Here is a 13,235-nt window from a genome sequence, read left to right as displayed (position 1 = left end):
GAATTTCTTCATTTTTATGAGTGAAATTGTACATCTGTTTGTTTTTAACATTAATCTTTTTGTGAATTATGTGTGCCTTTTGCTGATTGTCAAGTTGGGTCTTAGAATCTTTCTGTTATTTTTGTTGTAAATATGCCGTCTGACTATACGGAGATGTCCTCTGATTTTAATTTTTAAAGAACAATTATTTTGTCAGGCGGATTTTATTTTTTCTGTTACATTTAAGCTCATAAAATCCTCTCCCACAATGCCCACAGTACATCATGTGTTTACTTCTGGGTTCATATGGCTTTTGCTTTTTAAGCACAAGTGAGACTTTAGTTTCCTTTACAATTAGTGTTATATGTGACAGTCTGTAAGTCCTGGCAATTTACTAACTGTTGACTAATTTCCAATTTCATAAAAATGTGTTTTCCTGATTAAAGTAAATTCAGACTTATTTTTTTTCTTTAAAGTATATAGGAGTAATGACTATTAAAATTGTTTTCCGTGCCATTTAAAATTCTTCCTGGATTTATTTGTGTAAAAATTATCCCACAAGTATGTGAAAATTTGCTAAAATACAGCAATCTGTAAAACAAAATACCATTGTTCTCCTAAACTTTCCTCTTCTTCCTTTTAGAATTTCATAGAATCTTCTATCACACTGTTTGAATCTGATCTAGAAAGTGGGAAGTTTATTGACATTACAAATCAGGAAATTTCTGACTTAGAAGAAATGGGTTTTGGCAGTGAAACAAGATCCATTCACGTTAAAAGTGGCGTGTAAGTTGTCTCCTATTCTGAGAACCTAGAGCTTCTTTGGTGTTTAAAATTATTGGTTGCTCGATTCTGTGTCACCTCAGTTCTTTTTACTTTTTATCCTGCTAGATGGGTTGCCTACCAGCAGAAGTTCTTCTGTGGAGAACAATACATTTTAGAGAAAGGGAAATACAAATGCTTTTTTGACTGGGGAGGATCAAATAATATAATCATGTCAATACGACCTGTCCAACTGGTGAGTTAAATGTGAACATAACCAATGCCAGTGACATGTAATGGCATACAATTGAACACATGGAACAGGCTTTTATAAAGTGGAGCTGTTGGATTATTTTGTATGTATCTGTAGAGAAAATGAAACAGCATATGGATTTCTGCAGATTCCATAGAGAGCTAGTAGATGGCATTAGCACCTCGATGATTAGGTACTCTGTAATTTGATCAGTTCATTCAGTAGCATTTATTTAGTGCCTTTGCTGTGTCAGACAGGACTGATCACTGGAGATGAAAGATGAATAAGACTGCCCTGTCTCAGTCTCTTAGAGAAGACAGGCATATGCACAATTGCTTATGGTATGACTAGTGAGGAAGTGTGTAGGCAGTGCTGAGGGACCAGAGGAAGGGAGAATGGAGAGCCTGGGGAGCTGGGTACCATGCCTCTCCTCAAGAAGAGGATGCATTGAGTCATGTCTTAGAGGATGAAAGCAATTTTTCCAGGAAGGGAAGTGGGGCAGAAAAGGCAGTTCACCAAGAGGGAATCATCTCCTCATGTGCAAAATTACAAAGTTATGAAAGAGTGTGGCCAGTGTGGTTAATAAGAAACGCTGCAGAACAATAGGGTGCCCAGGAGATAGTGACGGGAAAGAGAATGTTGGCAAGTTCAGACTCTATCTTTCTAATGGACTATTGGGGCACATTTTTCTTCTAGCTATAATATTACTCAAAATGAATTAGTAATAAACATTAAAATTATTATAAGCTAATTTAGTAGGTTATTTGAGGGTCCTAACCAGTTCAAGGAATCTAGTAAATTGGTCAGACCATATATTTTTTCATTTTTCAAAGGAGATTTTCAGCACTTTCAAAGACAACTGTGATTATACAATTATAATTTTTTAAATGTTTTAATATATGTTTCAGGAACCACTTGGGATAAATGAGCCTCCACATTTGGTATGTGTAAAAATATTCTTAACTTATAATTGTTATATTGTGTACTAAAAATGTATGCCCTTTCTCTCAAGTCTTTCCCTTTCCCTCAGATAACTTTTATGGATCTGTATGGCAGGGCAGTTTCTGTTGTCCTAGGAACCTGTGAGCACAAGAGTGCCCATCTTTGTTACTGATCATATTGGCCTGGATTTGTCACGGTTCCTTTCTTTTTCTCCTACTAGAGCTTCAGCACTGACCACTTTGGGTTCGTCTTGAACCTCTGCCACTCCTTCCTTCCTGTTGCCCATCCCTTCTTCAGTGTCACATTCGTATTCAGCACAGTACGTTACGCTGACTGGAGGAGCAGACTTACCAGGGAGAAATGGCTTGCTTATTATGTAAATGCGATTCTAATACCTAAATCACGTATGCCTTAAAAGCACAGATAAAACTGCAGCCCCGCTCCTTTATTTCTAGTGTGTTAATGGTTTGAAGGATTGGGTAACACTCTGGAGCCTAAAGTTTGTTTATTATCCATTGAGGGCTAGAAATTGTGCTTATTTAATGCTTCTGATAACTCTGTAAGGTCAGGATTTGTTCCCATTTATTAATGAGAAAGCAAAGATTTAGAATTTAAGTAAGCGCAAAAAGAGGCATTGTTTTCAGTATCTAATTCCGAGATTTTACGTCAAAGAAAGACATACCATGATATGAGCGGTACAACCATAAAAGAAAGGGGATGAGTTACAGTGCTTCCTGTCTCATTTTAAATAACCAATTTAGAAACATTTCTTCAGAAAACCAAATACATGATTAATTTTTAATATTTGACGTTTGCTAGTTTTACATAAGGCTGAATCTGTTTCTCTGAGTGTGTATGTTTTTCGTGTTCATGTCAGTGTTTATATATTTCAAATCAGCGTAGTTTAACTGTGATTCTGTTCACAATGCTTCCAGGTTTTATTATTTTCCGATTAGCTCAGGCCTATTGGGAACATTTCCTGTCTGAATATAACTCAGTTGCTGTTCTGGAGACACTTCCTGCCAGATCTTTACTTTGAATCTTAGAAAACTCCCGACTGTGGACTTTCAAAGCACTTTTTCACATGCATCAACACAACCTGAGTAGATTAAGAGGTAAACCAGGATAATTCCAAACTGTACATTCTCTGAGTTTTAAGTGCAGATAAAAAAATCACATTCTTTTAAGCTCTGTTTCTCCCCCTCCTACATCCCTGTTCTTTCTTATGAACTTCCTTGTTTGGGGCAGATTGCTCAGAGGATTTACAGCCCAACTTGAAGAGAAAGTAAGCAGCAGCAAACACCCAGTGAAATTGGCCCTGTTTATTTTTCTCAGCATAGCTCAGCCATTGCCTTGTGAAATAAAGGTCTCTGACTAGTGTATGACAGCTGGATATTTGGTAACATGCAGACAAAGCCTCCTTAGTTTACCCAGTATCGAAGCCCTTGTTATTTCCATTGGACCAAATATTCAGAAAGTTTTGCTTGTTTTCATTTACCCAAATAAAAACAAACAGATCTTGGCTGATAGTCTGGTTCCATTCAGTAACTAGAAGGTATTTTCTCCTTCGCAAGTAGTTGTGATAGGTTGACAGTGCAGAAGCTGTGTTCATTTGGGGTAGTTAATTTCCCTATCTAAGGTATAAGGAGGAAGTTACATCTCAAGTTCAAGTCAGAGAGGGAATTCTTGTCTGCTGGTGATTTGAAAGGAAACCTCAAGCCACTTAAGGGAAAAGCCAGAAGATATATGTGTGTAGAAATTAATATATAGCATGAGAGTTATGCTAATAAAAATATTATTGCTGATGTGTAAGCATATTATGACGATATATGTCTTTTTTGGGACACAGAACACCACCTTTTACTGAGAAGATTATTTTTTCCCGTGGCTGAAGATCGATCACCAAGTCTGATTGCCAACTCACAATATTTGATACAATGACAGGACCATTATAGAGTTCTTCATAGCAGCTGGCATTTTATTTTTGTTTTTATTTTTTCCCAAACAAAACAAAAAACAAGCAGAATGTGGATTATGTTCAGAATGTCCTCATCTCTCTCTTTTAGCAAGTCCTGAGTATCCGAAATCTCACTAGATTAAATCTTCTAAAAGTGAGTTTCGTTTCCAGAGAGGCTGTAGTCAGGCATCCATTCTCTAGAAATTCTAACCAGTTCCCCACTTTGACCCAACCAAGGACCTTTCTTTCCTGGAATCTTTTAAAAGTCCATTTGCAAATATAATTAGAAGTTTGGATTTCTTTAAGTACTGAGCCCTCTGTTCCCGTTTATACATGATTCTAGCTGAGAAAAAGCAACTGAATATTTTCTTCTATTGGATAATTTGGCCAAATTGAATTTTAGAGCGATCACAGGATCTTTAACAGTGGTGGTTACTGTTATCATGTATGGAGGAGAAGTACACAATAGTTTTAGTCAAATATCGGTAAGATTCAAGAGCAGTAGAGGAAAACATTTTTTTGGTACTACGACCAGATCATTTTTATAGAATCCAGAGACCAGAAATACTCAGGAAGTAGTACTTATCTAAGTAAAGAAAGCCTTCTATGAGTAAACAGGGAAGTAAGATTATTACTGAATATGTAATGAATGTGAAAACTACATAGCACTGCATTATGAGACAATGTGATGTAATGGAAGAGTGGAAACAAAACTGTTCTTTGTTTAACAATCAGTACATTTATTTGAAGGAAGTCCAAACGGCTGCAGAAAGTCTTGTTTAGACAGGATAGATTGTTTCTCAGAGAAATTATTTTAGCATTGGAATAAATAAAATTACGTTCAAAAATTACGTTCTGATATTGTGGAATAAATTGAGAAAGCACAACTGTTGTTCAGTAATTAAGTTCTTGAGGTTTTAGTTTGTCATATTGAAGAACTATTACATCTATTTCTATATATCATAAATGAAAAGTACATAGTAAACAAAGGATCTCTACAAAATTTTCATCATAAAGAGGTGATAATATCTGCTTCAAAGGGTAGTTCTAAAGAAGATAAAAGATAGATATGTGAAAAGGCACCTTGGAAACCAGTGATACACTGTTGTTGTTTTTTTTTCTTCTTCCATACAGTTCCATTTGGTGCTGGTAGGGATTAAGCCATGCTCACATGGCACGGAGGAATGGGCATAGTTTGAAATAAGCTCATTTCTTGTTCAACTGACTATTCATCTGTGTTCTAAGCCACCTATCCAAGTTGTTAATTTATCCTCCATTAACCTGGAAAGGAAACCAAAGTAGTGAGTCATCCAGCTAGCTTTTCACAGGACTTATTCTCACCAAGGCACTGCCACTTAATTTCACCAAGGGTAGAAACCACAGATTAATTATTATAATTAGAAAGTGCAGAGTTGGTTTCAGGTGGTCCATCCTCAGAACATTATTATGAGAATTATTCTGTTCTGAGGCATTTATTTGTAAGGTACTCAGAATGAGGGGTTACTTTTCTGGGGTTGGACAAATCCTGAGTGAACTGTGTATCAATACCATATCTCATTTGGGGGGTAAAAATAAACTCAGGTCAGTATTAAGTCCTTTTTTTAAAATTTGGATAAAGAGTATTTTAAATCATCAAATCAAAACAGTACTTCATGGCAGAGTGAGTGTGTGTATGTGTGTGAATTTTAATGCTTCTGGGTGTGACAACTGAGACTAAAAAGTAGAGGTGGCTGTTACATACATCAACTGCAATGTGATTAGCTTGCATCGTCAGTTGTCCAGGATTTGACATTTCACGACTTCATGGTGAAATACTGAAGTGTAAATCTTAGGCTCAGCAATATGAATATGATTAATTCAACAAACTGGGAATACACGTAGTGAATCAGACAACCGTGATCTCTGTTCTCATGTGCCTTTTCTGATTCTTACTGTGAATAAAGATAATATTTGCCTGTAGGAGAAATTACTCCACATTTTTGGGAGTTAAATGTGATTTACTTTTTAGCCTCATGTTTTATAAACCTTTAAGTTAAAAAAAAACATAGTCAGAAAAACCACTAACTAAAATATATGCTCTTATCAAGGAATCCAGGGCAGTTTGCCTTGACATGTAGAATTGTTCTTATACAGGGAATCAGTCGTTCCAGAGGTTTGTATCGCTTTGGACTTGCGTTTTCTTTCTATCCCCTGTATCCACCAAAGGACCATGGTGCAGGAACTTGATGGATCACGCTTCCTTAAGGCAGGGATTCCCTTGGTGTTTTAATGCTCCGAATACAGCCTCGTTTCACATTAGGAAATCGTATTGTGCAAGCCCCGGTTGGTCGGGGGGGATGGGTTCTCTCGGCTTTCTGGTTTTGGCTTCGCTTTGATATCAGACCTAGCAAGGTCAGAGCAGAATGAGATAGCTAAGAAACAATTCCTCAGAACTCAGAGACCACCCGTCTCTAAGAGGACCCTTGGGACAATGAAGCTGAACATCAGCTGCTCAGAGAAGCCTTGTTCTCCACGACAGCCGAGGCAGGAGAGAGGGCGGTGCTGTAGATGGTCATGATGCACTCTTAGGTACGACGCAGGCCTCTTGGTGCCGGGTGGATCTGTGGGCCGTGTTATTTCAGGGCTCCACTGTATTATGAAATATTTGTAGGCCTCATTCATTTTTTCTTACTTATTGGAGATCCAAGGCCACTAGTGTTGCAGATGATTATATCTCTGGTCTAAAGGGAATTATAGTTGAGACTTCATGAATTTTCCTTGACAAAAAGGACTAAAGCAGAAATGTAGTTATATAAAGCTGTAAGCTGTGCATTTAAGGTACACTTCAGTAAACTGGAACCTGTAAGCTGAAATATATGGCACAGACATCTTTCTTCACCATAAATCTTCCACTAATCCCATCATTATTGTCTTCTCTGCCATCAGCTCCTATGGTCTCACAGTCACCCTCATGCTCTCTTATGGGCATGCGCTTGTGCTTTCTCCGTCTCCCTTTTATTAACTGTGGATCAAGAAGGCTTGGGGAGAGAAAAGGCATAGCCACCACACCTCATACCACTCCAAACCGCCTTCGTGTTTAGCACAAATTGCTTCTTATTTTACACATGTAGTCTCACCACAGGGGATAATAATTGCTTGATACAATGGGCAAGGACCACATTTTAGTAGAGGAGGGACTCTGATTTACTCTTATAGGTAGAATTATTTTCCAGGCCTCTGTGCCCAGCATCTGATGCAAGAGATGGATGGAATGATAAATAAATCTTGACACTTCTGGCAAATACGTAAGGGGAAAAAACTGAGTTTAAGGAGAACGTCATCCTTAACATGGATTCCTTGTTAATAAATAAAACACGAGTCTAGTATTTTGCTGAATTTTTATAAGTACATGAAATGAAAGGTTTTCATTTGCTTTGTGATGATGTCAAGCAACTGTTTTCTGTTTAATTGTTGTTGCTCTTATAGCTCAAAGCATTCAGTAAACCAGGGTTCCAAGGTGAATGTATAGATTTTACCAAAGAAATTTCGGATTTGACTTCACCATTCACGCCATGTTCTTTTAAAGTTCTTCGGGGTTGGTAAGTATGCTTATGGAATGATTTCTGCTGTTGTTTACATAACTAAATTTCTTTTAAATTTACAGAGATTTAGCTTTATTTTTTGCGTATACAGTGAAATAAACATATTTAATCATTAGTCAACTGCTAATTTGCCTATATGATCTCTGCCCAGCTTGTATTACAAGCTACTGTGAAATAGAATGCTGACTAGCCAACATTGGGAGCATTTTTGGTGGGTTTTTTTTTCTCATCGTTATCTTAGATTATTTCCTAAATGTTTTGAATGTTTATATTGTGTGTTTACTGTGTAGTATAATAGAATGCTATAAAAATTAGCATTTTTGTCCAGATAAGACATATTACTCCTAAATTTAAAAAAAAAAATTACAAACTTCTTGTTTGTTTAAAGTATTCATTGTCCCCATTTCACAGATGAGGATCCCTGATTCAGAGTTAGTTTCCCAAGGTCACACACCAAATGTCAGACCCAGGATTGTTGGGCCGTTTTTGTTTTTTTCTGTATTCTTCCAACTGTGGCAACGTACTGGACCTTTCTCACATGTATATGAGACTGTATGTGATTCTCAACTTATATTCTAACATATATTCCTTTTTTTTAACATCTTTATTGGAGTATAATTGCTTTACAATGGTGTGCTAGTTTCCGCTTTATAACAAAGTGAATCAGTTATACATATACACATGTTCCCGTATCTCCTCCCTCTTGCGTCTCCCTCCCTCCCACCCTCCCTATTCCACCCCTCTAGGACATATATTCTATGTATCATTTTTTATTGTGGTACAATATGTATAACATGAAATTTATCATTTTAGCCACTTTTAAGTGTATGTATCTTTACAGTGGCATCTCTGTATGTCAAGTATCTCTACCTAATAACTCATCAAAGTCTCTCTTCTCCCTTCAAAATATCTTGGATTCATCCGTTCTCCTCCGTTTCTCTTGAACTGGTAGAGGGGTCCTATCTTCCACTTGAGGGATTTCAGTCCCCTAATGAGCCACACTCCAATGTCATCTTTTTGTTTTTTAATTAATTAATTTTTTGGCTGCATTGGGTCTTCGTTGCTGTGTGCGGGCTTTCTCTAGTTGTGGCAAGCGGGGGCTACTCTTCGTTGTGGTGCGCGGGCTTCTCATTGGAGTGGCTTCTCCTGTTGCGGAGCACAGGCTCTAGGCACGCAGCCTTCAGTAGTTGTGGCACACGGACTTCAGTAGTTGTGCTCATGGGCTCTAGAGCACAGGCTCAGTAGCTGTGGCACACGGACTTAGTTGCTCCGCGGCACGTGGGATCTTCCTGGACCAGGGCTCGAACGCTTGTCCCCTGAATTGGCAGGCAGATTCTTAACCACTGCGCCTCCAGGGAAGTCCCCCAGTGTCATCTTATTTCCAGTGTTTACCACAAACCAATCATAGCCCAGTTATTTGTCCCAAAGTCCAGCTTAATATTTTACTACTCTTCTTTAAATCCCACTCATTCTCTAATACCAGTCAGATCAAGTTCAAACTGTTCCTTTTCCAGGATTTACCATCAATGAATCTCATTTTCTATATCCATACTCCATTTTACCCTTGTACTATCCTCCTTTCCTCCTGTCTTTGGGCATTTCCTCAGCTGTGTGTTTTCCTCCTTACCATCTGTACCAGGGGTCAGCAGACATTTTCTGCAAAGGGCCAGGTAGTAGATATTTTCAGTTTTGTGGGCCATACAGGCTTTGTCCCAGCTACTCAGCACTGCCACTGTAGCACCAAAGCAGCCGTAGGCAGTACATAAACGAATGAGCATCGCTGTGTTCCAGTGAAACTCTGTTCATGAATGTTGAGATTTGAATTGTATATAATATTTGCATATCACAAAATCTTCTTTTAATTTTTTAAAACCATTTAAAAATGCAAAAATCAGTCTTAGCTTGTGAGCTGTTGGAAAACTGGCTATGAGGTGGATTTGGCCTACATGCTGTAGTTTGCTAACCCCCGCTCCGTATCAAATGTGGTAGGTTTCAGGTAAATCTAGCAGATGTTACTTGGTTGGCCTACACACTGTGTAAAAAGTTTTTTGGGGGCTTCCCTGGTGGCGCAGTGGTTGACAGTCTGCCTGCCGATGCAGGGGACGCAGGTTCGTGACCCGGTCCGGGAAGATCCCACGTGCCGCGGAGCGGCGGGGCCCGTGAGCCATGGCCGCTGAGCCTGCACGTCTGGAGCCTGTGCTCCGCAACGGGAGAGGCCACAACAGTGAGAGGCCCGCGTACCGCAAAAAAAAAAAAAAAAAAAGAAGTTTTTTGTATCAATACTTAAGTTTAGAATATTTTTCAGAAGAACCTGTTTTTCACCTTCCCTTTAAAAATCAGAAGATTTGGAAACTCTGGGGAAACATTCACCTTTGGTGATAATTAGCTGGTGTTGAGTAGAGGCATATGTGCTCCCCAGTGTACCATAGGATATATTGCCAATTTTTTTTTTGCGGTACTCGGGCCTCTCACTGTCGTGGCCTCTCCCGTTACAGAGCACAGGCTCCCGATGCGCAGGCCCAGCGGCCACGGCCCACGGGCCCAGCTGCGGAGCGGCATGTGGGATCTTCCCGGACCGGGACACAAACCCGCGTCCCCCACATCGACAGGCGGACTCTCAACCACTGCGCCACCAGAGAAGCCCTGCCCATTTTTTTTCATCTGGTACACTACTCATTTATATTACGTGCCTGACCTCCTGCTGGTACGTAAGTTCGTGAACCCTGCTTAATACTAACCTGCATATATGTTTTTAAGATTCAGTCCGTCCTCATTCCCTCTGTTAACCTTCTTAATTAACCCTAAATAAAACAGTCTTTTCCTTTTCTGATTTCCTATAACTCTTACTACTTTGAACCTCTCTGTATCTGTTACTGTTCTTATACTTACTTCCAAGAAGGATATGAAAGTTTTACAATGTGAAAACACATAAAGTAGGACACGGTTAGTTAAATAGATCATCTGCAACTTAGTGAGAAATATGTATATCAAGGGCCTGAAATAGTCTTGTTCCTAGTATTTGAGTTTTCTTCTCTAAGAAAAAAGAAAGTATTTTGCAAGATATAGTTTAAATTTTCTGATAAAAGGAAGCACTGAAGTTTTTTTTGGAGGGGAATGTTTTTGTCCTAGACACTGAAGTCTAGGACAAATTAGTCATATGTGTTGCTTCATGTAGGAAATGTATATGTTATTTATTTATAAATAAATATATATATAATTTATACATATTTTTCAGTATAATGTGTGTGTGTATATATATATATATATATATATAATTTATATACACAGTTGTCCCTTGATATCTGTGAGGGATTGTTTCCAGGAGTCCCCACATATACCAAAATCCGTGGATGCTCAAGTCCCTTATATAAAGTGGCTGACGACAGTCGGGCCTCTGTATCTGCAGGTAGGAAACCTGTAGATACAGAGGGCCAAATACATACAAAATGTACATTTTATTTACATATTTTATTTAGATTTATGTGTAATTTATTAAGCTGTAGTTTTAATAAAAGAATACAGGAACCATGGTGATCGTTTAAGTACCAGGGATGCTTCAGAGATGAGGATTTGAGCCCAGTTCACCACTATGTAATCTCAAGCAAATTGGACCATCACTCTGAACCTCAGTTTCCTCCTGTGTAAATGTGGGCTAATAACAGTACTTACCTCAAAGGATTCTTATAAGGACTAAATAAATAATGCACATAAGAGCTTAGCTGCATGCCCACCACATTGAAAAACCTTTCGGAAATATTGGCTATAATATGCTTATTACGTAGGAGACATGGCAGTAAATTTTGTCACAGAGCATTTCTGTGGTTATCTAAAGTTAACCTCGTATAGCTAGAGCACGGTTCTGGTGATCTTAAAATATAGAGCTAGAACTTAAACACACCAAAGCTAAAGTAGTAACAGTCAATTAATTTCTCCCTTGTGCCCCTTCTTTCCAAAATGGCATGTCTTAGCCAAGCTTTTGATGAGTGCTATATTGAAGATAATTTGCTATGGAAGATTCTAAAGGGTTCATTTCTTTTTAAAAATCTCCGCTTGCTATCAGCTATGCAAGTGACAGGTTTTAAATACTGTTGTGTGATTTTTGGAGTCTAGCTTCTAACTCAACCTAGACTGAAAGCAAACTCATCATTAAGGATACAAATTTTTGTTTTTCTCAAAAAGAATTTCTAATCTATTAAAGTACTTAATAATTACTATAATTTGATCCCAGGTTTTTATACTTGAACGCACTGAATGAAGTTAATGTCTTTAGCTTACAGCAGATGCTTTATTTCAAATTTATTTAATAGTTGGGGGAATCTTGGGCAAATCACCTAACTTTTCTACCTCACTTGTTTCTACCTTATAAAATAATGAGTACATGGTGAAATAATGCATGCAGGGTACCTAGTCTGGCACATGGTAAGCTGTCAATAGGTGATAGTAGTAGCTTTTTTTTTTTTTCCCAAACCGACTCTGGGTATTCGCTGCTGACCAGCACCAGGAGTTTTATGTCCTACTCCTACCCTGGCTCCCACTGCCTGATGATGAGTCAAACTGCCAACTGATGCACTTTGACTGAATGTTTCACTGCTTGTTTGTTCAGCTGGCTCCTGTATTACCAAGAGGACATTTCTAATCATCAGTGTGTGTTAGAAGAAGGGCTGTATGCTGACCTTACTTCCTGTGGCTGCCCAACATCTAGAGTCAAATCCCTCAAGCCCATTGACTATGTAAGTACTTCACTGATGCATATTTATAAGACTTTTTCTTGTCCAGTTTAATTACTGTGAATGATAACATGAAGTTGGAAGAAATAATACAGGGAAAATATAAAAATTTAAGTAAAGCTTGTGGGATCTTAGTTCCCTGACCAGGGATTGAACCCTGGCCCTCGGCAGTGAAAGCATTGAGTCATAACCACTGGACCACCAGGGAATTCCCAAGATTGATATTTTTCTTCTTTCTTTGTTTTTTTATCAGAATGCAAAATTTAGGAAGTAGAGTAATATAGCCCTGAGCTTAAATGAATACTTTAACAACTTTGGGTGACATTGACTAAGTTACTTAGTTTCCTCATCTATAAAAGATAGTAGTACTTTGTAAGGCCACTGGGATATTAAATGCGATGGTGCTTGTAAAATGCCTAGCACGTGGTGAGCGCTCAATAAGTATTAGCTGTTAGTATCGTGACTGTAATTGGTAGAGCTGCTTAATAAAAATAATAACCTGATCATTTTATTATTCTGCTAGATAAGTCACATGACAGCTTGTCTGCTACTTAGGTCTGCAATGTTACTTTAAGTCACGGAACACCATTGGTATTGATTTCAAACCTTGTTTTGGGGGAACTAGGGCTTTCCTGCCTAGATTGTGCAGAGTTATCTGGGTCACCTTGGAGGCTTACATTTATAGAGTAAGTAATTTCTCCTTTCTATCATATTTACTCAGAATTTTAAGTGTGAGAAAAACAGGATAGCTATTCTGGGACATTCATTCCGGGTCCCTAGTTAGTAGTGTCTTTGCAGAGGAAGTAGTAAGGATCTGGAATATTTTTAAGATGTCTAGTTATAATGATTCCCTAGGAGCATTTGGTCAAAGCTGAGATTTACACAATGATGACTAGAAGCCCTACATGGTGACAGAGTGACTCAGTCAGATCTTTCAACCAGAGCTGACTCCAGGAGTGATGATCATACCTAGGATCTTCGATCCCAACCTCAGCAATGTAGTCTTTTTTTTTTTTTTTTAAGATTTATTATTT

The 13,235-nt window shown here is 38.3% G+C and overlaps 1 protein-coding gene across 1 annotated transcript in view; it reads left to right on the top strand.

Moving 5' to 3' along the window:
- CRYBG3 (crystallin beta-gamma domain containing 3) overlaps positions 1-13,235 on the top strand; it is a 110,620-nt gene that overhangs the window by 67,306 nt on the left and 30,079 nt on the right. The window contains exons 13-17 of the mRNA XM_065876753.1: positions 623-765; positions 871-997; positions 1,903-1,935; positions 7,359-7,471; positions 12,078-12,204. Coding sequence (XP_065732825.1) covers positions 623-765; positions 871-997; positions 1,903-1,935; positions 7,359-7,471; positions 12,078-12,204 — 543 coding nt within the window. The remainder of the gene's footprint in view (positions 1-622; positions 766-870; positions 998-1,902; positions 1,936-7,358; positions 7,472-12,077; positions 12,205-13,235) is intronic.

Source organism: Phocoena phocoena, chromosome 4 (assembly GCF_963924675.1).
Source record: "Phocoena phocoena chromosome 4, mPhoPho1.1, whole genome shotgun sequence".
Classification (NCBI taxonomy): Eukaryota; Metazoa; Chordata; class Mammalia; order Artiodactyla; family Phocoenidae; genus Phocoena; species Phocoena phocoena.
This window is presented reverse-complemented; position numbering and strand designations above follow the sequence as displayed.